At 42.8% G+C, this 27,772-nt stretch overlaps 1 protein-coding gene across 1 annotated transcript in view; it reads left to right on the top strand.

Annotated features, from left to right (window-relative positions):
- Positions 1 to 11,548: 11,548 nt before the first annotated feature.
- The window catches only part of ptpn20 (protein tyrosine phosphatase non-receptor type 20), a 79,974-nt gene continuing 63,750 nt past the window's right edge, over positions 11,549 to 27,772 (top strand). The window contains exons 1-5 of the mRNA XM_007904628.2: positions 11,549 to 11,683; positions 17,334 to 17,503; positions 22,174 to 22,239; positions 22,714 to 22,899; positions 27,559 to 27,688. Of these exons, the coding sequence (XP_007902819.2) occupies positions 11,560 to 11,683; positions 17,334 to 17,503; positions 22,174 to 22,239; positions 22,714 to 22,899; positions 27,559 to 27,688 (676 nt within the window). The 5' untranslated portion in view covers positions 11,549 to 11,559. The remainder of the gene's footprint in view (positions 11,684 to 17,333; positions 17,504 to 22,173; positions 22,240 to 22,713; positions 22,900 to 27,558; positions 27,689 to 27,772) is intronic.

The raw sequence follows: 27,772 nt of genomic DNA on the forward strand, positions 1-27,772 counted from the left end.
AAAAATACATACCGAAAGGATAAAAAAGTCCACTTGAAATAAAACTTGTATAATAGTACTTGTGTGCCAAACAATTTGCTATTTAAAATGCAACTATTAAAACCCTCCACATATAGAATCTGACCCAAATCCACGGCAGAATGATGTTCAATCGCAAGTGCACTAAAGCTCTCCATTACGTCACAGATTCTTCCTCACCCACAGGTAGGAAGTGACATTGTAAGAAAATAGGAACCAAGAGGAGGACATTCAGCCCTTCAAGCCTGTTCCACCCCGATTTAGGGACTGATTTAAGACTGATTTAAAAACTATTTAAGAAAGCACAGAACACTCAAAATGACATTTTAGTAGGAAGAGAAAAGAGAGAGAGAAAGAAAGAGAATAAAAAACATGTAACCATCAAAGTGCAATTGCTTTAAAAATGAGACATCATATTAAAAATGCAAATGTATTGCTTTCAGCTGATGTGTTTGTTCATTTTAATATGGGTCTTTAAATGTAATGGTCCGCACTAAATTATTTTTGTTACAGCAGATTTTAACTACAGTATGTTGTATTTTCATGCATTAATGCCTGTCACAGGAGCCTCAGTCTAAGCTAGTGTTCAACGGCCCATTTAGCTTTATGCCCTTTGGCACAAACAACCAGAGAGGGAGGTGGCACACTGGGTGCAACCCAAATACTTATGCAAAGAATGGGAGGTTGTTGCTTCTTACCTTCAGCCTTCCACAGACAAAATTTCAAAGTAGTCTCTTCCCCACCAGGGATAAAGGGGCATGAAAATAACACAAGACAAAGCCACTCTAATAAAGTTCACCAACTTGATTGCTGGGTAGAAAGGATCAGGTCGGTGCTGAATGCTGTGTTGTCTGGATGTGGAATGCCCTGCCAAGTAAGATGGTAAGTCAGAGTCCATTGTGGTTTCAAGATGGAAGTAGACAAGTATATGAAAGATGGAGACTTGAAAGGATGTGGGGATAGGGCAGGCCAGTGCGATTAAAAGAACAACTTTCTCTGAAAAATAAGTCCTTTTCTTGCATACAATTTTTGCAAATTGCAACAGGACCTCTAATTTCCATGCAGCTCTTATCTGTGTCTCACAACTTTGCCTCATTTTTTTTTGCATGGCATAGATACGCTAAAACATTTTATAAATTGTCAAAATATTCTTCGTCCAAACCTCTCATTATCAACTGATAGATAGCACAGTAAGGCAGGAGGTCCATTGCACCTATTAATTAATTTACTGAAGCTGGAGATTAAGTCATAAACCTTCCATTCATTCATCTACAAAACACAGAGTGCAAACACCCAATTTCCTGTGAAATACTTTGATAAGTCCTCCTGACATAATATTTGCATTCTAGGGGAAAAAATCCTGCCCATCTATATTAGTACAGTACTATGTTTGCACTTATTCTTTTACTTTAGAGCCCACAATTAATCAGATATTGATACCTATAGTTCCTTCTTAAAGTATTTACAATAATCATGTGTATTGCATTACCTTCCACGTACACCTACAAATTCACAGCCATTAAACTAACAGTAAACCCTTTGATGCTCTGGCATTTCAACGATTTGATGAGGTGCTATGTAAAATGCAAGGATTTTTATTATTTTATATCCAGAGGTGGAACAGGAAGAAATCTTCCATAATCTGTTTTATGCCTGTTAATTTTGCAATCATGTTCTGTAGTTTTGAAATTACAGTTTACGTTGAATAAGCTTGTTACATTCTTGATTGTGAGATGTTTCTACTGTATATCATTGATGGAGTTGCCGTCTATCAGAAGAGACACTAAACTATGGTTCCATCTGCCGGTTCAGGTGGACGTTAAAGATCCTGCGGCACTATTCCAAAATAGGAGGGTGTTTCTACAGGTGTGCTGGCCAAAAATAAAATTGATCATTCATTTCATGGCTGTCTATTGGACATTGCTGTGCATAAATTGGCTGTTGTGTTTGCCCACAAAACACACAGTCACTTCACTATATCCTATGAAGTGCATTGAGGCTTCCTCCGCTGTATCAAATGTAAGTTTTATTAATGTCAATGTGCATTACCTTACACACATTTAATCCATATTAATATCCTTAACCTACTTCATATTATTCATAGACAATGAAAACAGGAGAGGAACCAGAACAGATGCCTATAAAAATCACTGGACGCTATCCCCAGATAGACCCTTTACCATTTACACATCTGCTTTCTGCTTTTCGCTTGCCAAGTCAATTTTCAAGCCAAAACTTGTTATTTTGCCATTTAGTCCATGCGCCCTGAAAAGCTCACATGTAGAATTTTATCTAATGCCTTCTGTAAAGCCTGTTAAATTCTCCCTGCTCACTATACAGCTACCTCCTCAAGGAATTCCAGAAGATTTATGATGCAAAATAATTGCTTCTATGAGTTCTGTGTTCTTTCAGTAAACCTGGAGTGTAACTAAATTGTAAAGAAAGATAAATTGTGTTGTTAGTCACACAATTCATCATTGTTTCAACAAAGGTTAGACCTAATATGCTACAGATCTCGTCTTCCTCTTCTGGTCTTGGAGTAGTTTCAGTTGTAAGCATTTGTTATGTTTCAGTAATAATAATAATCCTTGCATTTGATATAGCATCTTATCATGTCATTGAGATGTCTCAAAGCGCTTCACAGAAGATATTATACAGCGGTTGACTAATTCTTGGGGGGGTAAAACGCGGCAGCCAATTGCGTACAGCAGTATCCAACAAACAGTCGTGGATTGAGTGTCCTAATTTTTTTGGAGGGATCACTACCTCTGGAAAGTAATCTGTCAATCGACTAACAGCCAAGTTTTTACTTACAGCTAGGTAAACAGGCATGTGGAGTAAAGAAACTTGCCTAAGGTTTTGCCCTGCCCGGGTTCTCAATGTCTGTTTTACCTTCTCGTATGGGCAGAAATGGGTGAAAATGAAATGGTGGAGCAGACTCAACAGCACAAATGACCTACTCCTGTTCCTATAAGAAAAATCATGGTGTCCACTTGGTGCGTCTCTGGCAGGTTCCTTCATGGAGTATTGCGTCACTCTGCTATTCTTCATTGGCAGATGAAAAATAACTAAGTAATCCTTGCATTTGGTAATACAGAGCTGTTTGGTAACCTGATCGCTCCACTGTGTTTCTAAGAAGATAACAACCAACCGGCTTTAAGAAAGAAAAGTTGTTAAATGTGTACAGGAAAAATAAATCATGGAGGCTCTGCCCTGTTTTACCTTTGACTGAGGGCGTGTTAGTATCTCTTAGACATCATGGCTTGACCTTTGGGACAATAAACTCGGTGAACCGGCTGTACTGGTTTCCATCCCATTTATTCTCTTTTGGAAGACAACAGTCAGTCTGGCTCAGTGGTAGCACTCTCACCTCTGAGGTAGAAGGTTGAGGGTTCAAACCCTACATCGAGACTTGGAATCATATTGTCTAAGTTGACACTCCAATGAAATGCTGCGAGTGTGGTGGGGGTGGTGGTGGTGGTGGTGGTGGGGGGGGGTTGCATTGCCTGAGGTGCCGTCCTTTGGATGAGATGTTAAACCAAGGTCTTGTCTGCCTGTTCCGGTGGATGTTAAAGATCCCATGGAACTATTTAAAAAGGAAGGGTGTCCTGGCTAACAAATCCCCAAATAAAATTGGTCACTCAGTCCATGGCTGTTTGCGTGACGTCGCTGTGGGCAAACTGGTTGCCGCGTTTCGCCCTAACAAAATCCACAATCAATCCGCTTTATCCCGCGAAGCGCTTCGAGTCATCCGAACGGCGCGATGAGTGCCCTGGTGTCAAACGCACGGACTGTCCCGCGAAGCGCTTCGAGATGCCTCGACGACGTGATAAGGCGCCGTGCGCCAAGCGCAAGGACCATCAGCGCGGCATAATAAAAGCTTGGACTTTGCCGAGACCCAAATGGGAAGTCCACCCACATGCTACATGGATCTCATTGGTGCAGGAGCAAAGCTTAGCGTTCCCATCTCCTTGGTTTCTGTGCTGGTGTTTGGGTTGAGCTGATGCCAATCAAAACCCTCTCAGGATCCTTCAGCCGCACGGAATCGAGGGAGGAATGGAAATAGGATGAACTTTCCCCCCCCCCCCCACAAAACTTTTCTCCCCCCCCACCTCCCAACGAATGCAATTTAAACAGCCTTTTTTTTCCCACTAGAAGTCAAGAAGTGAATCGGATCCAAAGCAAATAGATTTAAATACAACAGCAAGAAAGTGCTCTTGGTCGGGAGTGATTTGCAGATCTGCACACAGTAAGTTGGAGGAGTTTTAGTTTCGTGCATCGCTCTCCAAAAGGATACGAGTGAACGAATGCCAAGAACACACGCAACGTTATCACTTGGTTACTGTGTATGAACTGATCGGTGAGTGAGTGGTGACCAGTCTCTCTGAGGCTTTGCTTTTGGGGCTTTATTCAGCAAAGTCACTGCGATCCTCCACTGTGGAGTGTGGATTTATTTTTCTTTTACCCTCTTCCCTTCCCTCCTTCCCTCCCTCCCTCCTTCCTTCCTTCCTTCCTTCCCTCTCTTCTGAACCTTTCCCACAAGCAACGATCCACCATCCAGTGAAGCTAAATAGTTAATCCTGTCGTTTTTTTTTAGTTCTGTGGCTCTTGAATGTAAATGAACCACCACAACAAAAAGCAATAAGTCGGCGATCTGTAACTGTTGGCACAACTTTTCCTTTGATGTAAAGTGAAATTGACTAATCCTCGAGCATATAACATCTCACTGAGAGCACAGAGCTGTTGCATTGGTTGGAGGTTAAGATTTTGACCCTAAGCAATGTTACTTGGCAAACATCCAGATGGATTCTTCCTAAACCTCTCCCACCACCACCCCCCCCCCACCCCCCACCACTACCTTTCAAATATCATTGACCTTATAATAATAATAATCCTTGTATTCGATATAGCACCTTGTCACACCGTCGAGACGTCTCAAAGCGCTTCACAGAATATACTTAAAAAGGGAATTAATTGACTATATTTTTGTGGGCGGTATGCGGCAGCCAATTACGCACAGCAGTGTCCCATAAACAATCGTGGATTGAATGACAAATGATTATGATTTTGATTTCCAATCGCAGGGATGCAGTGGTGAGGATCTGTCAATAGGATTTTGTTGTCAGAGCAAAACCTGTACACCTGCCAGAGGCTATCTGTTCTGTGAACGTGGAGTTGGTCAGTAGCTCTGAGTAGAGTGTTTGCCAACTGTTTCCCAGGGCACTAACTACCTATCATCCATTCCTTGAGTGGGGCTTGTTACTGGCGGTGAAAGAGTATCGCGCTGGGGGTTGAAGTTCAGACAAAGGCTGCTGTGTTTTTATTCTGAATGAGGAATGCTGCTTGAAACAGGATTAGGTTCACTGGCTGTGGAAGAGGAACGCTGTGTGTTCTGTTGTGTTTGGTGCATGAAGGAGGGACTTCCGATTTTAATAAATCGTTAACCGCCTTCCACTCCCCGCCCCCAAATTGGCTCGATGTGGATTTGCCTTTTTCACGTAAATATTAAGAGTCAGTAACAGTGGGATCTTGCCTTATGCACAGTGGGTCAGATCACAACAAAAATCACACTGGACGTCAAGTGCAGGTATTGAAATCACAAAACGAGCCAGAAAGAGACCATTTGGCCCATCAAGTCTGCCCTGTTTTTTTTTCTCTCTCTCTGCACATAAACCACCCAGTCTGATCCCACTATCATTACGCGCCACACCTTTCCTATAATATTCTTCTTTCTCAAACTTTTATCTAATTCCCTTTTTAAATAATTCGACAGACTCACCCTCACAGCAATATGTATTCCTCAGATCAACAGATACAGGTGGATGTCATTCTGAAGACAGTTTCTTCTCCTTCCTCAGTCACTCACTGTTGACTAGTACCTTTTTGGGCTACAAATTCCACCTGAATCTAGATTTATTCTATTAACACAGTAACAACAACAACAACAACAACTTGGATTTATATAAGCACCCCTCAAGCAGGCTAGCGTCTCAATGCACAGTATTCAAGAGTGTGCAGAATTTAGCAATTTGTTGAATTTGGTTTGAGCCTTGAAGCTGTTTTTCTGCAGTTCTTAAAAGAAACTTACAGAAAAACATCTTTGATATTAGACTGTATTTAAGAATATGACAAATTATGGACACCCCTAAAACAGAGTCATCAAAGGTAAGAGACTTGCTGCACCTGCTGCTTCGTTGTATGGTTTATTTCCACATTAGAAAACAAATCATTTTTATGATTCCAGCATAAATTATCAAACCCAAGTTATTATCATAAGAAATAAATAATCCTACCCTTGGATATGAAGCCCGTAATGTTGAAATCCCCTAAAGCTTATCACAAAGAAATGGTTGTCAGGTGCAGGTAATGACAATGAAACCAAACAGAGAGCTGTTCAACATCTGAGGTTAATGTTTTACGAGTGACCTTTTGACGGAACAAAAATGTGGAACTTCTGCATCCCTCACCGGTTCAATTCCACTGGAGGGGCTTACAGCAACTGAAATGTTAACCAACCTTTCTCTGAGATACTGATTCGTGAATTCCAACGTTTGATTCAGTCTCTGATTTTCCTATACCTGTAAGTTTGTTCTTATTAATAATATTTTGTGAAAGGGGAGGAGGAATCAAATCTTAAGGTGGCAATCTTTAGCTGGGTTCTTTAAGAACATCCGTGTCAGAAAAATAGTAATAGAAAAATTGTTGTGAAGCGCTTTGAGGCATTTTGACAACTTGATAAGGCACAATATTAAATGCAAAGATTATCATTTTCTATTGTATTATCAATACTGTGGCACTCAAGTCATGTAAACAGTAACTGTTTGACTGATGAACATTATTTTTCTGTAACGATAGGTAGAAAGATTGCATTCGATCCTGTCTGAAAATGTTTCATAGGTAATTACTGTCAAGCAGTGACTGTTTTTCTAACCATTTGCTCCAGCAAACAGCATCTCCTCATGTTTACCTTCTTGATTCTCTTCCATCCTCTTATGACTATGAATAACACGAGTGCAACTCCTATGTCTTTCAATACTCCCTTCTACCTGTAGTTTAAGAATACAAATTTTAGCACTATGATGCCCTTGGGTGTCAGTCTAGCTCAGTGGACCTTTGCCTCAGAGTCAGCAGGTTGTGGGTTCAAGTCCCCACATGGGACTTTAAACTCAATAATATAGGCTGACACTCCAGTGTAGGTCTGCATAAGTGCTGCATTGTACTTCAGCTGAGACATTAAATCAAGGTCCTGCCTATTCACCTGGATGTTAAGGCTCCCTTGGCACTGTTCAAAAAGAGGACAAAGTTTCTCCCAGTGTCCTGCCCAACGATCCCCAAGGTAAAATTGGGCATTCACTTTGTTGCTGTTTGAGGCTCAGGGGGGAGAGATTCTGATTCATGGCACAGAATGAATTGGCAACGTGGGCTGTGGGAGCAGAGTCAATTCGGGGCATTTAAAGGGAATTATATCAGCACATACTGGAGAGGTTTTAGCAAGGTGTGATTATTAATAAAAATAATAATTCTTCTGCCTTATTATGTCGTTGCGACGTCTTCAAGTGCTTCACAGAATATATATATTGTAAAGTGAATTGACTGTGTATTTTGCGGGCAAAACGTGGCAGCCAATTGTGAACAGCAATTAGGACTCGTATAGTTTGAAAGATCATCAGAATGGTAAAAGTAAGTTCCTGAATTATAACTACAGTTTCAGTGAGATTAACTAGTGAGTCACTGAACTGGAGGTTCGATTCTCATTGTGCGCTGAGTTTACTGATCTCAACCTGTGAGTTACTGTGGAGGCAATACAATTGGTCTTGGTGTAGCAGGTCAGTAAGGAGTCAGACAGAGATCCCCCACCCACACCCCTCCCACACAGATTGCCTTGACTATGAGCTCAAAGTTTCAACTCGAGGCTTAAACCCACATAAATCTTAGCCCCTTGGTTGGGGTCCTATCTATATTCCCTAGTTTTCCTCGTTGTGGAGTCCTGTAGCTCAGCGGTTAGAGCACTCGCCTCGCAAGTGAGAGACCTGGGTTCGATTCCCAGCAGGTAGAAACCTTGGGCAAGTTTCCTTACCCCACATGCAGATAATAATAAGTTGGTCCCTTCAATCCATGACTGTTTCTGGAACACTGCTGTGCACAATTGGCTATTGTGTTTCACTCACAAATATACAGTTAATTCACTTTACGGTATGTTGTGTGAAGCGCTTTGAGAATTCTAGAAGACGTGAACAGCGCTATCTCAAATGCAAGGATTATTATTATTATTTATTTATTTTCAAATTAACATGATAGTGAAGCCTATAGTTCACAATTGTGGCAATGTATTCTCATGCATGGATACAAATGCCATTTGTATTGCAGGTGTCTGTTGTTTTCTTTGACCTTTGTTCTAAAGATCAATTACTTGCTGCTGTGACAACACTTTTAGTGGAACTTAGCAAATAATGAAGAGAATTTGCAGCATCTTAGATCAATGTGGCATCCTCTGATTTTACATATATTTTTCCTGAATTATATTGCATGTCCTGGCCAACATTCACTCTTGAAAGGAGGAATTTACAGGGGTATAGAAGAAAAGATATGTAAATGGGACTGAATAGATTGTTCTTTCAATGAGCCAGCACAGACGCGATAGTCCTTGATGACATGATGGCCTTCTTTTGTAAATTTCGTCTGTAAATTAGCTGTAAATTTCTGTGGTTCTGTGAGGATAGAGCTCACCCCAAACACACTGGGCGGCCAGACTTGGAAAAAACCCATGCAACGAGCAGAGGTGAGCCAGAATAATCCACTCGATGTGGGTGTGTGGAGTACTGGAGAGGCAGATCACGAGCAAGTAAAACACATTTGCACTTCTACAAGGCTTCTAACAGTACAGCTGTGGTTCATGGTGGGGGTGGCGGGAGGGAGAGGGGAGGTTTTTGACACTGACATGATAATTCATAGAAAGAGGATCTTGATAACTCTACTCACTGTCTTGTGCCCACTCCCTTTGATACCGTCATGTGACAGCGGAACTCAGTTGGTTGCTCTCTCTTGTCTCTGGGTCAGAAGATTCTGGGTTCAAGCAGCACATTGGGATTTCAAGCTCGTTGTCTAGGCTGACAATCATGTGCTACCTTGTTGGAGGTGTCGTCCTTTGGATGAGATGGCAATAAGCAAAATTAGATTGAGTGGATAGAGAGAAACTATCTCCTCTGTTAGGGGACTTTAGAACAAGGAGGCATAATGTTAAAAGTAGAGCTATGTCATTTAAGAATGAAATCAGGAAGTATTTTCTCACACAAACGGTAGTGGAAATCTGGAACACTCTCCCCCAAAAGGCCATGTGAGTGCTGGATCAATTGAAATTTTCAAGACTGAGTCGATAGATTTCTGTTAGATAAGTGTATCTGGAGCAAAGGCGGGTAAATGGGGTTGAGGTACAGATCAGCCATGATTTAATAGAATAGAATAGACTCGAGGAATTGAATGGCCTATTCCTATTCCTATGTTCCAGTGTAAACCAAAGCCTTGTCTGCCTTTTCAAGTGGATGTAAAAATCCCAAGGTGCTTGTCAAAAATAGGAGGGAATTTTTTCTGGTTTCCAGCTGAACAATCCTGCCGGTAAAAGTGGTCATTCCCTTTACGATTGTTTGTAGGACATTGCTATATGCACAAGCTGGCTACTGCATTCACTGACAAATTATAAATCCTTGTGTGACTATTCTTTACAGTAAAATCTTAGGAAGCAATTTTGAGATTTCGACAATGTAATAAGGTGATGTATTCTGACTTTACTGACCATTTGCAGATGCCTCAAGGTTTCAATGCACTAGACTCTGTCTTGATTAAAAAATGAAGTAAGACCCACTACTAATATAAAAAATAATGGACCTTTGTTCAAAAAGAGATTGCACAAGTTCTATTATTCTCTAGTTTAGCACATGAATCATGACACATACCTACGCACTATGCTAAAGTGGAGACCTACTGTATGCTACAGTTTGGATGCTCTGCTTCTAAACACTACATTGTCTTCATTATGCTGCAATAAAATATTCAGTGCCGTATGTCAGTAAGGAGTTGGCTGCAGCTAGTGGGGATTTGTATGAGTCACTTTAGGATTTGAGGATTTTCTTTCTGTTTGAAATGGGCGAGCCTTGCTGACGAAAGAGTTCTGGTCTGAGTGTTGGTGGCGATCGCCCGCAAATACATAATCACTACACTTCACAGTAAAATCTTGTGAAGCACTTTGAGATGACTCGACGACATGAGTCGCTCATATCAAATGCAAGGAGAATAATTTTCTCCCTTCCAAGTTCAAGACACTAAAGCCAGCTCAAGGAATCCAGTGCCTCCTCACTCTCACTGATATCAGCTCACTCTGCACGGACCGGGGGAAGGTGTTGTGTGGGGGGATGTGTGTCTGTGTGTGTGGAAGAGAACAAAATTATTTCTTTTACAGGAGCCAGATCAAAATAAACTTAAAAGCAGTAGTTTCAGTGTGGAGGATTCAAATCATCAGAAATGTCTGAACCTTTGCTGCAGTTAGAAATACATGTGGAAAAAAACCTTGGGTATTCTATTTATACGCAGGTTTGGTCTGCGGCTTCTAGTGTTTCAGCGGCTTGAATGCTGATGCTTAGATGGAGAGCTGCAGACCAATGAATCCTGACTCACTGATCAGTTGCTTACTGAAGGACTAAATAATTGATGATCTTAGTGATTGAGTAATACCAGTGAGGCAGTCTGGTAACATTGCCTCCAAAGGTATAAGTGCATATTTATGAGCAACGCACTTAAATGTGAGTCCGAGCTACAAGGTTTAGAGTAAGTTACCAAAATAGCAAATGCTGGGTTATCTTACAGCAGCAAACACTTCTGGTCCCTGCAGTATAAAGGAATGTTGCCAGGGTCCTAGAGGTGCTTCACAGGAGAGAAATGAGTCCAATTTCACGTGTTATAGACATGAGCTACAAGGAACAACAAGTTAAACTAAGACTCTACAGCCTTGAAAGGAGGTGGCTCTTACGGAGGTATGTAAGATCCTACGGAGGTGTATCGGATGTTAACCAGAATGTATCATGTAATCTCCAAACACTTTCAGACACATCGACAAGACATGAGGACAAGAGGCAGGACAAGAGCCAAAGGTTCATGGGTGTGAAGAGCAAGTTTAGTGCAGACACGAGGAAGTATTTCTTCACGCCTAGGATAATAAATAGTCTTAAGTGTTTTCCCAGGAAGGGAGTTTGGGATCAGAGCACTCCACACTGAGAAACAGCTTGATGCAGTGATGAGAGGGAGGTAGGGAGGGTGTTCTGGAAGGACAACATCAAATGGGCCGAAGGGCCTTCATTATCTGAACCAATCTTGTGAGTTGTAGTCATATGTCCAATCATGGCTTAACTCCAATAGCAGCCCAAATTGTTTGCTATGTGGAAGGTGCAGTCAGATAAGAGGAACAAACTGGGTCCTATCTGGGGAAGTTTTACAGTGGCATCCATGTTTATTTCTCTTTGCTTCTCTTTTGCAGGGTTTCTCAGCTCAGCTATGAGTAACTGCTTTGTGACTCTGGTTGAGATTCTGAAGGAGAGGGCAGGCCCTCTCGGGGAGGATGAAATCTGGGCTTTGTTACAACAGGCCACCGAAGTCTTGCAGAAGACGACAGCACAAGGTAAGTTCCTTTGAGGTTCACTGAATCCATTGCATTGTCAGAGGCGCGCTCCTTCAGATGAGACGTTAAACCAAGGTCTGTTCAGATGGACGTTCAAGATCCCATGGTATTATTGGAAAACTGGAGGGAGTTTCTCCTGGTCTCCTGGCCAACAATTCCCGAGATAAAATGGATCATTCATTTCCTGGCTGTTAATGGGTCATTAGTGCATGCAAATCGGCTGCTGCATTTGCCTACGAAATACTTTACAGTCGCTACACTTTACAGAAAAACCACGTGAAGAGCTTTGAGATGTTTCAACGTGATAAGGTGCATATCGAACACAAGGAGTATTGTTATATTTTATAGTTCCTGCTTAGAGCAATAATAGTCAGGTGACAATTTAGTTCCAATGTATTTAATTAGGTTACTGTCTAATCCGTCCATAGAAATTTCAGCCAAACTATAAACTATAAACCGTCAGAGGGCAGGGCTGCCAACACTGATTCACAGCACAAGACCCATGATATAATTTTTATCCGTGAATAAGCACCAGGTATTGCGCTGTGAATCAGTGTTGGATGACCAGAAATGAAACAACAACGACGACGAAATTAAACCACCTACTGTGACTTATAGACAAACTGTGCATACAAACATGAAACATGTCCCTATGAAATCAATGCCATTGGTGAAAATGTGGGTCGCCTCTGCAGCACCAAGAGCCATGGGATGTGTTGCGGAGGTGTTTTCCTTTACAACAGGGCACAATTGAGTTCTCATTCCTCGACTCTAGGCCGGATGGTGCTTCTGTTATGGAACACAGGAAAACAGGAGCAGAGGAGGTCATTCAGCTCCCCGAGCCTGTTTTACATTGATTGGTTGGGATTTGGTTCTCGTATTGTGGAATTGGGGAGGTATGAACCACCTCAACTCCCCCATTTCGACCATCTCCACTCCTCCATTGCCCCCTCCCACCCCCCACTACCACCGTTTAGTGTGTTCGCCACACCATTGGACAGGTCTGGAATACACATGCTGACTTCTACCACAAAGAATTTGTATTGTTCACACCACACTGCTACAGCATTTTCTTTTCTTAAGGAGCAGAGGCATTTAACAAGCAGCCGGGTAAATTATTAATAGATTACTTTGTTAACACAAATGATGATGTGTGCAAAGCAAGGGGTGAGAAGCCATTATATATGTAAAGGAATTGTGTCATTTCAGACTCACACAGGCAGCAGGAACTGATATAACAATATTTGGGCTGAGGGCGATAGTGGAAATTGTGCCTTTGATAAAAACTGCAGGAATGGGAGCACTATATGAATGGGAAGATCAGGCTGGCACAGAAGCTTTGAGTGATTAACAGGGAATTAGGAGCAGGACTGGACTCGGAGACCAGTGAAGCTCTTTCTCTGCATTCTAACCCAGATCTGGAGCAAGCACGACACTGAATCGCATCTGAACGTCTTGAATGTTTTGTACAATGAGTTATAACAACAACAACAAGATTCCATTTATTAAGCGCCTTTCACGTCGGGAGGACGTCCCAAGGCGCTGACCAGTGACAGTGCAGTGACCGCGAGCACACCCATCTGCTTGCAGGTTATTGTAATATAATACGCTAAATAATAATGATAATAATCCTTGCATTTGATGTGGTGCCTTACCACATTATTGAGACCTCTCAATGAGCTTCACAGGATAAACTGTAAAGTTGAGTGACTGTATTTTGTGGGTGAAAGGTGGCAGCCAGCTTGCGCACAGCAAAAACCCACAAACAACCATGGCGTGAGTGACCAATTTTATCTGGGGTATTGTTGGCCAGGACACTGGGAGAAATTCCCTTCCCTTTTTGAATAGTGGCATGCGATCTTTAATGTCCACCTCAACAGGCAGGTGGGACCTTGGTTCAATGTCTCATCCAAAGATGGGAGCGTGTTGCACAGCTTAGACAAGTGGGGCTTGAACCCACGACCTTCTGACTCAGGGCAGGTGACCTACAAGAGTTGCAGGAGCCCCATTATTCCAGTACTGTTTTCATGCCAAACCACTGAAAGCCAGGCCCAATGCTGTAAATAAGCACGCCCCCATCCACCCTCCGCGTTGAACCTTCTTTTTTTAGCCGCTCATTAAAAGACCGTCAAAGGTTCCCCCAGGAGAGCAGGGTTACAATTCATCAATAATGATTCCCTGTCGCACAATTAGGCAACTGGAGCTACAACTAGCTTATGTAGCTGAATAGGCCCTAGAATGTCTGGTATCTACCATTCTCTACGATGTACAAATGGAAACACAGCAAAGAGCAATCCAGGAAGTGGAAGCTACATGCTAGTTGTCTGGCAGAACAGCAGAAGCAACATCTATTCATTGTTCCCTTTTAATGAGCTGCATTCACTGAGCCTCTGCCCTATACGACCAGAGCATGATGCAAACACTCATCCCATCCCCCCAGCATTGCATTCGGTGTTATGCAGAGGCAACTAAAGGATAAACGACAAGAGAAAAGAGGCTGTCAGAAACAATAAGCTGCATTTCCTCATCACTTTGCATGTAAAACCAAGGGATTCACACAATAAAACTGATCAGAAATGATTAGAAATGAAGTTGATGTTGTTCTTGAGGCAAAGGAGACTGGTAATCTGCATTTCACCCACAAAATATAGTCAACTCATTTTACAGTATATACTGTGAAGTGCTTTGAGGTGTCTCAATGACGTGATAAGGTGCTATATCAAATGCAAAGATTATTATTATTATTATCAGTGTCTGCATTGGGAGGACACGCCAACTGATTGATGGTGTCTCGGCCACACTATCAGAGCAGCAAGACAGTCTTCTAAACAAAGGCTCCTGGAGAGGACAGCACTATAAAATACTTATGAAATATAGGTTTGATTCAGCAAAGTGCTGTCACCCTCCCAGAAATACATTTGAATATGCATAACATACTTCACTTGTGCAAATTGTGTAACATCAACAGCATACAGACTAAAGGATTCCGCCTAGTCATAGGAACATAGGGACAGGAAAAGGCCATTCAGCCCCTTGAGCCTGTTCTACCATTCTATTAGATATTGCTGATCTATACTTCAACTCCAGTGAGGAATATGGGCCTTTGCCCCATATTCATTGATACCCCTACCTAATAAACATCTATCCGTCTTAGTCTTGAAAATTCGAATGGATAAGTTTTAAGTCTCGCAGTCCCAAAGTTCAAGATGATGCAGAGTTGTGGGAACGTTTTTAAACCCAGACTTAACTTGTTAACCCGATTTTTAAAAAGTTTTAGTTCTTAGAAAGAGAAACAGCTCCTAAACTAAGAGTGGATTCAAGAATTTTCCTAAATTCTGCGAGGACTTAAATAGTCTAGCGCTAGGTGGAATTTCAGGCCACAAGTGCAAGCTTAAAGCAGTATTTCCAACCGTAAGGCATTGAATTGTGACTTAGATGCTTGACTGATACCGGTGCAAATCAAGGGTTCCCAATCCATTGAGGCAACGATGTATAGGTGATGACTTTTTGCCAGTATTAATCAACATCTCGTCAAAATTTGCAATCTGGCCAGCTGATACCTCATTGCGTGCATGAACTCCAGTGTTCACAAGTGAGTCACTGCGACACACGTCTGAATCTTCCCCCCTCCCCCGACGTGAAGGGGAAGAGGCTTTGTTTTATAATTTTTGCGTCTCTCCCTCATCGTGGTTCTGAATGATAGACATCAGCAGGTAATAGCAGCCTTCTGGACATCACATAGTCACCAGGTTAGTTTGGATGAAGAAGACATTTATTAAGCCTATTTGATCTCATCCTTCCAGAATACCCTCCCATAACAGCATGGTTTTTTTCTGGCCTCATCCACCATAAATGGTAACCTGTTCTTGTTGGTAAATAAATATTTCCTGGTGTCGCTCCTGAAATTGCCCTTTGCAACCCTAAGCCTGTGTCCTCTTGTTTTGCTGTCTTGGTGCATCTGAAAGTATTGTTTTGGGGTTTTAATTATAAAATCTCTATGGGATTCTCTATGAGGCCTCTTATTAAGACTGAAGAGTCCTAGTTTGTCTAATTGCTCATTCCTCAAATACTGGCTTCGGGGGAAAGGCCGATCACTTTTCCTTAATAATAATCCCTTAAAAAAATAAGAATAATTTGGTCATTCAATCCGGGACTGTTCTGCAAGGATTATTATTATATTATCACTAGGGATCATCCTGGCTCCTCTCCTCTGCACTGCCTTTAGGTCAACAACACCAGTAACTTGCACTGGACCTGGACAGCTCAACGACCAGTACTGTACACGGCTCTCTAGGTATAATCTGGCCTGAGGATCATGCAGTTTTTCAACCCAGTTTTTCTCCTGATGGTGCTCTTAATATCCTGCCTGGGAAGAACTCTCTCCCTCCCCACTACGCTCATCTCCTCTCTCTCTGAAATCTTGGAGCCCCACAGTTTGTGGTGCGGAGATGTGAAATGGGTTGAATGGGGAGCAGCTGTGTTGCTTCGGAGACTGGTTCAGACCCTGCTGGGCAGCAACTGGGAAGCTTGAATGTTAGAAAGAGGAGCTGCCATCAGCCATCTGCAGCTAGAGATTATGAGTTGAATCTTAAAGGAGCCTGTCATTTCACAGAACCTTAGAATATTTCAGGACAGAAAAAAGGCCATTCAGCCCATGGTGCCTGAGCCAGCTCTCTGTAAGAGCTCTCCGTTTCGTCCCACAGGTCTGCATTCCCCAGTGGCCTTTGTCCATTCTTCCTTTTCAAATGATTGATTATGCAGTGACTAAAAAAGGAATCGGATAAATACTTGAGGAAGAATATCCAAGAGCATGAAGAAAGATCAGGGACAGATGAGGTCATTTGCTCCCGTGAGGAAGCTAGTTGCAGCACAGATACGATGGGTCAATCAAAAGGCCTCCTTGTGTGTTCTGAAGTATCTGTAATAATAATCCTTCATAATCCTTGCATTTGATATAGTGCCTTATCACGTCGTTAAAAGCGCTTCACAGAATATATTGTGAAATGGATTGACTGTGTATTTTGTGGGCAAAATGCAGGAGTCAACTGCGCGCTGCAGTGTCGTGGATTGAGTGCCAAAATTTATTTATTTACTTGTTTGTTTGAGGGATTACAACAACAACAACAAAATTACATTTATAGAGCGCCTTTCACGCTGGGAGGACGTCCCAAAGCGCTGAAATTACCCCCGGAAAGCATTCCGCCAATTGACGAATAACCGAGTTTCTATTTACTGCTAGGTAACACAGAGGCGTGTGGAATAAGGAAACTTGCCTAAGGTTTCACCCTGCCCAGAAATCGAACCTGGGTCCTCTCGCTTGTGAGGCAGGCGTGCTAACCACTGTGCTACAGGACTATGATTCTAGCACAGAAAATATCTGTTTGAAGCCTGAGTGCGCTGAGGAACAGCATCTTAAACTGTTGTGCACAAAATTTATCTAGAATTACACAGAATGATATAGCACGAATAACAGATCATTCAGCCCCACTTAAATCATACCCCCTGGTCTGTGCAGTCTTCAATTCTGTACCAAAAGCACATTTAGTAGAGTTGAAAATTGGCCAGGAGCGAACATAAGTTACATAAAAAAGAAACGTGACTTTATCTTGCTAAAGTGATTGATTTTTGCATTTTGGCCATCACTTTTCAGATGCTGTCCATGTTACCATGAGCTACATTATCTGCCCCTGGTCGATGCTCCTGTCATCCACTGGTGCTTTATCTTTCCGAAGCAATCTTTCAGGTGCGGAGATTTACACCTTTACTGCACCTGAAGTGCTCCAGGGGCGAGGATCCAACTCACAGCTGGGTACACCCGAGGTGAGTGGAACCTTTCTACTTGTTCTCTGTTTCTAAAAAAAACCTCCCCCATCTCACACCCTGTTCGAGCTCCCACTCCATCTCTACAAAGTGTTTTGAGTTGTTTAACTATGTGAAAAGTCCCATAGCATATTGGTTAGAGCACTAGCCTCACAAGCGAGAGGACCTGGGTTCGAGTTTCCTTGCTCCACATGCAACCTTTTTACCGAGCAGTAAGTAGGAACCTGGTTGTTAATCAAATGGCAGATCGCTTTCTGGGGGTAATAATCCCTCAATAAAAAATAATACTAATAATTTGGTCATTCAGTCCACGACTGTTTTGTGGGACCCCGTTGTGCACCATTGACTGCCGTGTTTTGCCCACAAAATATACAATCAATTCGCTTTACATTGTATTCTGTGAAGCGCTTTGAGACGTCTCAACGACGTGATAAGGCGCTATATCAAATGTAAGGATTATTCTTATAAAGGTGCGGTATAATAATAATAATCCATGCATTTGATGTAGCTCCTTATCGTGTCTTCGAGACGTGAGTGTGAGTTTGGATGAGATGTTAAATCGAGGTCCTGTCTGCAGCTGTGGGATCCCATGGCACTATTCGAAAAGAGAAGGGAGCTTTTTCTGTTAATCTGGCCCACAATTTTTCACATGAAATTAAGCATTCAATGAGTGCTTGGGGGATATTGCTGAGCACACTGCACTTGATGGCAATTACCTGTGAAGGGCTTTGAGGCATTTTGACATTACAGGCGCTGTACCAAATGCAAGAATTGACAAAACCATTATTCCCTGATCTGAGCCGCTTGCATTGTTCACATGTAAAAGGTGGTCGCTCTCATCAATGCTCATTAGCATGGCGGGTAGGAGAGGGCGAGAAATGCATTCTAATGAGAGAAAGAGAGAGAGAGCAAGCCTGTTCCCATGGTAAATGCTGTTTTGAATGTTGGTGAAACAGCCCAATAAAAGGAGACCTTTACCTGTTGGTGAACCGCTCAATAAAAGGAGACTTTCTTGAATTTGGATCACAGGCTGAAATGAATGCACCTGGTAAATAACATGCCCCCCCTCCCTCCCTTCCTCCCTCGTCTCCGTTGTCATGAAGCAATTGGCTGCAACCCAAAATGCTGTGGAATAATGAGGGGTCAATGCACATGCTTTTGTTCGCTGAATTCCACAGCTTGGACTGAGACTTGGAACATATGATTTAAACGGGCTTTGCTGTTGTTGCCTTTTTGCAAACAAATCGTCATTTATTTGTTTTTAACCGTGATGTCTGTGGGATTCATGATACCCGGCAGACTCCAATCCAGTCGGGTGCTTTTCTCTTCCAATAAACAGGAGGTAAAAAGCGTGCGGGTCAGGCAGGCCCATTGTGCTTGTTTGTTAAGTACACTGATTTAAGCACAAAGAAGAGTTTGTCTTTTGTTTCGTCCTCTTTACTTGTGTTCACGGCATTTTACATCAACTATCCAGGCAAATTGTTCCCCAACCTACACATTGGGTTGTGGAGTCCAGTAGAATATTGTTTAGAGCACTCCCCTCGCGAGAGAGAGGACTTGGCTTTGATTCCCTGGCAGGGCGGAACTTTAGTCAAGTTTCCTTACTCCACACACCTCTGTTTACCTAGCAGTAAATTAGAACCCGGTTGTAAATTGACTGGATGATCGCTTTCCTGGATTAACGATCCCTTCCAAAAAATAAGGAAATAAAAATATTATTATTATTCTTGTAAGATAACGAGGGAGGTTCAGATGAGGAAGACCTAAAGGCCCATTTGATCTCACCCTCCAGGGTAGTAAGGATGGTGTGAATATTAGATCCTTTTTCTTGCTCACCCACTTTCCACACCAGCCTGGAATCACAGATTTAAGTAACTGGCCCGATGTCAGGACCAAACTGTCAGGACTTGGAACCTCTTAATGCAAGATGCAATATGCTTCTTTGGGTTAGCCCAGCCGTCAGAAACCAATGTCTGAAATCGCACTCGGGTGTCTCAAATCATTTTTAAAGGAATGATAACCTTTCAAGGACCTTTCAAAAAGCACTCAATCTTTATACATCAAGTTTTTATTTAGAGGAATAGCGCAGACGGAAGCCATTCAGCCCTTTCAAGGCTGTTCTACTGCTTCCTATATCACTAAATCAGCCTCTTCATTTTTTTTATTAATCCCATTTTTCATTTTTATATGTTTAAATACTTGTCCCATTAAACCCGACCAACTCTTTCACTGTGATCTCATATTTTTGAAGTCTGGGCCGAATTTTGCCTCCTGAGCGCTGGCATTTGTATTGTCAGAGTCGATTAAGATAAACCAAATTGAGGGCAGCCCCAGTGGCGTAGTGGATGGAGCTGCAGCCTATAGACGAAGAGACTTCGCTCATTGAAATCCTGGTCCATGCTGGGTTTGCTGGTCTCTTGTGGTGCCACATGTGGAGGCTAAATTGGCTCCAATCTTTCCAGTGTTGTGGAGGGATAAAACAGTGGATTCTGCTCCAATCACTGTATCGCACCTTCGACTGGTTGTGAGCGTACGTGGCAGCCGGGTGAGGAAATGCCATGCTCGGCTGCGATGCCCTCTATCAACACCCGTGGAACTGCAACCTGGTATGAAAAATCTGGAGACCAGGAGCACAGAGGCAGATCTTAATCCTCGCATTTGATGTAGAGCCTTTCATCTCGGGAGGACGACTCAAGGCTCCTCATAGTCCTTCACAGGATAATAATAATCCTTCCATTTGAGATAGTGCCTTATCACATTGTTGAGACAATCCAAAGTGCTTCACAGAATATATTGTGAAGTGGATTGACTGTATATTTTGAGCGACACATGGCAGCCAATTGCGCAAAACAGTGTTCCCCAAGGTATCATGGATTCTTGGTGTTTAACCCCGGAAAGCGATCCACCAATCGACTAACAACTGGGTTCCTACTTACTGTTGGGTAAACATAGGCATGTGGAGCAAGGAAAATTGCCTAAGGTTTTGCCCTGCCCGGGAATCGAACCTGGGACCTCTCGCTTGCGAGATGAGTGCACTAACCAGAAGTGCAGCGATTGTGTATTTGGTAGACCAACCTGCCCGGAGGGGAGAAAATTAGGGGAAAACAAAATGATTGAAAACTCTAAACGTGAAAAGATAAACCAAATGAAAGATCTTTTCAAAATAAATAACCAGGAGATAGTCAGATAGAGAGAAAGAGAGAGAGAGAGCTTCCTTCACTGTGGGCGATTTATGAATGGAAGCTGGGAGCGCTCAGGAACTCACAGTCTCCAATGGTTTCTCACTATCAAAAGAAATAGGAGATGTTCAACTCAAGCCGAGACTGGCCGCCCATTGCCTTGGCAACGGTGCAGCTCAGTACACAAAAAGCTGTTGTGGCTAATCACAGCGGCATAGTGGCTTTATCTAAATTAGACGGATTAGCTGAAAAGCTCTCGGGTTTGATAATTCTGCATGCAGTCTGCGTTGCCAGGTTTCCCCCCACCACCTCCCCACCAGTGCAAAATGGGCAAAGGGCAGAGGAAAGCTTTGATTTTCTCCACTACCTACTTGCTGCCCCTCCGCACCACCCTTTGCAATGTCAATGGATTTTTTATGCAAAGAAGCTTTCCCGGTTCCACTTGTGAACAGCATCATGCAGCAACATTAGGCTCTAATGTTATTCCAACGTAGATCACTGTCCTCGAACATTTCCTCAGAACTGTCACAGATAAATACAGTACAACGTGCAATACAGCTTGCATTCATATAGCGCCTTTCACGTCGTGAGGATGCCTCAGAAGCACTTGAAAGGTGCAGATAGCTGTAAACTTCACATAGAAAATAATAAGCCTCACATTTGATATTGAGCCTTGTCACGCAATCGGGACACCTCAAAACGCTTCACAGGATAAACTATGAGTGGAGTGACCATGTATTTGTAAATGAACTCGGCAGCTAATTTGCACAAAGCAACATTCCACCAAACAGCCACCAGCAAGATCAGCTCACAGACTGTCCAGTTGGCTTCCTCTGACCTCTGGAGTAGAAACCGGAGCCAGCTATATGGATGGGGACCTGGACCCAGAAACAAATGTGCTTGCGTATGACAGTACACGAGGCGTTGTGTTTACATTATTCTGGCTGTGTAGAAACAGCCTTAAGATAAGCTCAGATGCTCAGAATCTTAGGCTCTAACACGAACACTAGAGAGCTCTTCCTTCTCACAGACCTGTCTGCTCCCTCCGTCAGTGGGCTCCAGCTTGCTCCATGTACCCCACCTGGCCCGGCAACCATTGGCAGTCAGGCCTTCAGCCTTTCTTCCCCTACTCTTTGGAACTCCATCCCACTGTCTCTTTGCCTCGCCCCCTCCCATGCTTTTTTCAAGGCCCGTCTCGATCCTCTTCTTTGACTGTGCCTTCGATCACCCTCCTGCCCCTAACCTCCCTGCCCTCCACCCCTCCTGATTCCCAACCCTCCAGCTCAGGTTCAAATCCTTGACCGTCCAGCGACTCAAGTCATCCTCCGAATGTGAAAGGCGCTGTGCAAATGCAATTTGTTCTTGTTGTAAACGTGGAATGACTATTTGCTTGAATCAGTGAACATCACACGTTGAACCTCTTTGTCTCAGTGTCATGTTCTGCAGGGGACAGATAGCACACACTTCAGCAGCTTTATTGTTTGTTTCCAGATGCACGTGTACTCATTGGGAATGACTCTGTACTGGGCAGCAGACTACCAGCTTCTTGAATCACAGGTGAGAGTTGGCGCATCAAGTATATTCACCAAAGAAACTGGTAGAATCTGTGTCCATTGAAACGGCAGGTCTGGGTCTGCACCAGTTGTTTGCACTTTCGGATCAGAAGGTTGTGTGTTCATTCCTCATGTCAGGATTGAACTCACAGTCGAGGTATCAAATGTAACACAGTGCTCCTGCTTTTTCTTGATATGCAATTCAGCATTCCCGGTGTTGGTAACTGGGCTTTTTGCGGGCTTAGTTTACCATTGAATAAAGCTCCAAATAGGTTAGTTTTGAGTTTTTGTGTTCTTCTTAATAATAGTAATAATCCTTGCATTTGATATAGAGCCTTATCACATCATTGAGATGTCTCAAAGTGCTTTGCAGACTATACTCTAAAGTGATTTGACTGTGTATTTGTGGGCGAAATGCAGCAGCCAATTGTGCACAGCAGTGTCAACTCCTTAACCTTTTCTCTTGTACCCATGACAGCCAATCCAGCTCAGTGACCTATTGAACCAGCTACTCCTGAGCATGTGTGAGGACCTGGCCCACAAGAGGGTGCCATTGGAAACCATTCTGGACATCTGCAAAACCCACCAGCAAAGCTCAGGGCTCCCCCCGGCAGACATGCACCTAAGGAGACTCGTCAAAGAGGTCCTTGGAAGCAAAGCAGAGGTTGGTAAGCATTCGTGCCTCCTTCCCTGCTCTACATTTATCTCTATTCAGCTGGTTGGATCCTGGCAGAACCCAGTTCAATTGAATTACCTCCAGTCTGGCTGGCTGCCCATTCCAATAGTCTCAGTTCACTGGACACTCTTCATCAAAATATCCGTTATGAATTTCAGTTTGTCATTCACTGCAACACAATTAAAACCCCAAACACATTTCTCAGCCAGAGATTTTTTTAACATTGAAATCGATTCTCAACAAACTGCAATGTCCCATCTACCTTTTTTTTTAAAAAAAGGTGGATGTCAAAGATAATGTAACACTGTTCAGATAGAGAAAGAAGTTTCTTCCAGTATCCTGGCCAACAATTGGAACTGAGAGGACTTGGGCGGGGCGAAATCTTAAGCAACTTTTCTTACTCCACGCGCCTCAGTTTACCCAGCAATAAGTAGGAACCCGTTGTTAGTCGATTGTCAGATTACTTTTCAGGAGGTAATGATCTCTTCAATAAAATAAAATAAGAAGAATTTGGTCACTCAATCCACGACTATTTGTGGGACACTGCTGTGTGCAATTCACTTTACAATATATTCTGTGAAGCGCTTTGAGACGTCTCGAAGATGTGATAAGGCACTATATCAAATGCAAGGATTATTATTATTATTATTAAGCAGTCAGGGATTGCTACATTCACTGAACATTAGAAGGGTTTAAAACAGTGGATTGGTTCCTGTCTCGGGGACGCACTAAATCGTTCACAGAGCAATAAAACTAGTTTTACAACATGGGACAACTTATGAAAACACCCCCTTCTTTGTTTCGGTCGATCAGCAGGCGGTTGTCTTACTCTTGTCAGTTGCCTTGTCCTTGAGCCGCCTTGTACCTTGCTGGTTTACGCCCCCAACCTATTCAATCCTCAACCACACTTTCGAAATTTTTCACGTGGGCAGATTCTCATGGCGATCAGGAGGCAAAATAATCTGCACAATACTTCCACTCTCTCTCCGCTGACCCACCAATGCATTTTGGGTGTGAGGTCAAATCTGCATTTGTTGCAGTTGTGCAATAGAATCGCAGCAGTTGTGCCAGTGAAAACAATCCCTGACCTGCTTTGAAGAATAACATGCCATATTGTGTCCTCGGGATGGGGAGGAGCTGGTCAAATTGAGCGATCGCTGTTGCAGATAAAAGCTCAGTACCAGGCATAGTCCACACCATTTATTAGCTCCTGCTGCACACAGTGACCTGGTATAAATTCCAGGAGAGGGTGTGGGAAGGATGGAATTGTTTGGGTTGTACTGACCTGAACTGAATACAATCACTTCAGAAACTCAAGGTATAAAGGGAGCCTTTATCTCCCACAAAACAAAACTCCCACTAGTTTTACAATCTTAATTGATCAGGGCTAGCATTTCAAAGATATTCATTAAGGAAACAAAGTTGAAACATTATATTAATTATATATTTAAAGATATAATAATCCTTACGTGATGTAGCTAGATGTAGTGGTGACCTATTGCCAAGCTTGGAGATTGCAATTGAAGATAGGAAATATAAAGAAATCCATAGCATTAAGTCCTGAAACAGGAGTTGCAACACTAAACTACAACTGGACTAAAAAAGATTACAATGATTGTTTGGAGTTTGTGATGGACAAGGGAGGAATGTTCAAAGGAGCAATGTCTGGAGTACTGCAGTACTAATAGGATAGAGAAAGAGCAGAACATTACAATGTTGTGTGTCAACTGTGATTATGGAGAGATTTTATCCTGGGAGTTCTCTCCCTGTTTATTTAGCTTTTAAAATAAGATTCCTTCTTTGCCAGATGACGGATGATATTTTGACTCCCAAGACGACGCAATTGCGAACAGAAGTATCTGGGCTTTGTATTAATATGTTTGCAGTAAAGAGATAGTGTACGACATGAGAAAGGAGCCTGCTCTTGTAACGCAATAGATCAATCTAATTATTTGCAGACTTTGATGAAAGCCACACTCCGTCATTGAAATAGCTCACAGACACAGTGCTGTGATGTGCCAAACTGCACTCAGCATTTCTTTGTCTTTTTAACCTCGGAAATAAAAATCTGATGCCAGATAAGGCCAGCTCTGTGCTGTTAATGAGTGCATATCCCCAGCGACTTCATTGGGATTCTTGCAGTGTGTCCCTGTAATTCAAGCCATGTACGTTCTGGTTCATCATAACAATAACGTTTTTTGTACTTGATCTAGCGCTCTATCACATCATTGAACCATCTGAAAGCATTTCACAGGATTTTTTTTGTAAAGTGTAGTGACTGTATATTCATGATGTCAATCAACTTGACCTGCCAAGGTGCACGGTTGATCTTTCGGATCTTCTCAAATAGCTCCTCTGAAAAGCTCAGCTAATAAATGGCAGCAGCCAAAAGGAGGGGTTAACTCTGACCCCCAGTCTATGCCAAGTTCCCTAAAGTCAGCAGTAGGGGGCATGCCACACCACTGTCCACAAAGGAAACTAACTGAAATGAATTCTAGCTGCTAACTATTTCAATACGTGAATGGGCCACGACTTCACAGGCCTTTAGTTTATCATCTCACCCGCAGGACAGCATTGCAGCGCACCACAGCACCTCCCTCATTTTGAAGGAATATATCGCCACATCACTTTCTCTCTCTGGGTTTACTTTTTCAATCTCACAGTTTTGTGCAAACGTCATCCGGTCTCTTACTCATATATCATGCTGAAAACAACACTCCTCATTCACATTCATTCCTTTATAAGTTCACGCAACACCTCACGGTAACACTCTTGCCATGATTTTGCGACACATTGATCACACACAAACAAACAGCAGGATTTTAGGAGAGAAGTACAGAAGGATTTCTTGGCTAGCCCTCCTGCTGTTACTGTTTCCAATTCTTTTCTCACTTGTATATTTTGGTCTTTGGTAATTTCCTGCCCTCCTCTCCTGAAGGTGCTCATTTAGTCCATGGGTGGATTCCTGTCGCGTCTTGGCTAGGTCAACTCAAACATTTTTAATTCAGTCCAAGATAAGGTAGAATTCTAAATATTATGATAATGATTTAATCCTTGCCTTTGATATAGCGCCTTATCACGTCTACGAATCGTCTCAAAGTGTTTCACTGTAAAGTGAATTGACTGTTTATTTTGTGGGCGAAACGCGACAGCCAATTGCAATTGTCGCACAAACAGTCGTGGATTGAGTGACGTTTATAAAACGTGCTACAGTGCCACTCGACCCAACTAGTCCACACCAATGTTTATACTTCACATGAGCCTCCACCCTTCCTACTCCTCACCCTCACAAATCCTTCCTTCTATTCCTTTCTCACTCATATTCACAACAAGTTTTGTGCATTACACCAAAATCAGCTAACTCAGCAAAGAGCAGGGGTTGAACAGGGGAACTTTACAGTCCGTATTGACTCAGCCGCTCACTGGGTATCCTCACTATCTCATCAGGGGAGCTTGCTCCATTATTTTCAATGCTAAACTGGATAAATATCAGCAATGTAGTGCTGCAGGCGGACTGCTGATGTACCGCAAGATGCCATTAGTGGAAAAGAAAGCACGGTCCATTAAGTAACACTTGTTCCCTGTTGTCTTGTTGATAAATACATAATCAGTTGACGTGCTGTAATGTGATACTTAGTGCCATGCACAGCTTGTTGGTAGTGGCCCTAGTAAAATGTGAGTGAATATCTGGTAACCCTGACCTTTGCTACTTATTACAGCCCACTGCGAACAACTCAGCCTTCAACTTTTGAGGTTTATATAAGTACCAGGTCTCAAAATATCCGTCCTGCTTGGGGGTGGAAGGTTAGAAAAAGGAACTTAATTTTTTTTAAAGTAGCCTGATTGTGTCAAAAGGTCTTAAAGTGATTCACCGTAAACAATCAAGTTTAGCAATTGTTTTTGTTGCTTTTGTAGGCAAACCACAGCTGCTATTTTGTGTACAGTCAGTTATAATAATTATCCTTGGATTGGTTTAGCCTTATCATGTAATCAAGATGTCTCGTAGCACTTTGCAGGATTTAACTGCAAAGTCGTGTGACTGTAATTTGTGGTCAATACACAGCATCCAAAATAGCACGCAGCAATGTCCCACAGACAGCCATGGAGGGAGCGACCAATTTTATTTGGGGGATTGTTGGCCAGGGCACCGGGATCAACTCCCGATACAATCTCACAAACAGCTGTGTGGCGAATGACACATTTATCCAGAGATCTGTTGGCCAGGAGAAACACTGTTCTCTTTTCGAATGGTGTCACCAGATAACCAATGAGCGCCTGAACAGGGAGATGGTTTCGGGTCCCTGGTGCCTCTGACAATGCAGAGTTCATCTCCGTATTGGAGCACTCGCCTTGATTGTGAGCTCAAGTTCCTATGTGGAAGCTTGAAACCACAACCATTTGAACCAGAGGTGAGAGCGTAGCTAACTGAGCCAGGCTGATTCTCTGGGGTAGAAGCGACTCTGGAGACATGTGATGTTTTTCACAGTCAGGTAAACCCTGGCCTTTCCTCTTGTTGAACACAAATATAGTTTTCCTTCAGAGATCTGATAACTGACAGCTCAATATTGAGTGATGGTATGTACACAGGCATGCAACCACAAGGCATTTTGCAGCTGTGGTTCAGAAATTATTTTCTTGCCTCTGCAGCCGAAGCAGACACAGCACGAGGACAGCAACTCGACCCAACTTGACCGGAGCCTCGTGATCAGGGAGAGGCTGCATCGTAAAACACTCCCCGAAATGCCAGCTGTGATACGCAGGCAGAGCAATCGCCGAGGTAAAAAGCCTGTGAACCCAACTGACATGGTTAACACTTGTTGTGACTCCCTCAAACCTCCGGAGGGTGTCACCTGCGTGAATG

This window comes from Callorhinchus milii, unplaced genomic scaffold, assembly GCF_018977255.1.
Source record: "Callorhinchus milii isolate IMCB2004 unplaced genomic scaffold, IMCB_Cmil_1.0 Scaffold7, whole genome shotgun sequence".
NCBI lineage: Eukaryota > Metazoa > Chordata > Chondrichthyes > Chimaeriformes > Callorhinchidae > Callorhinchus > Callorhinchus milii.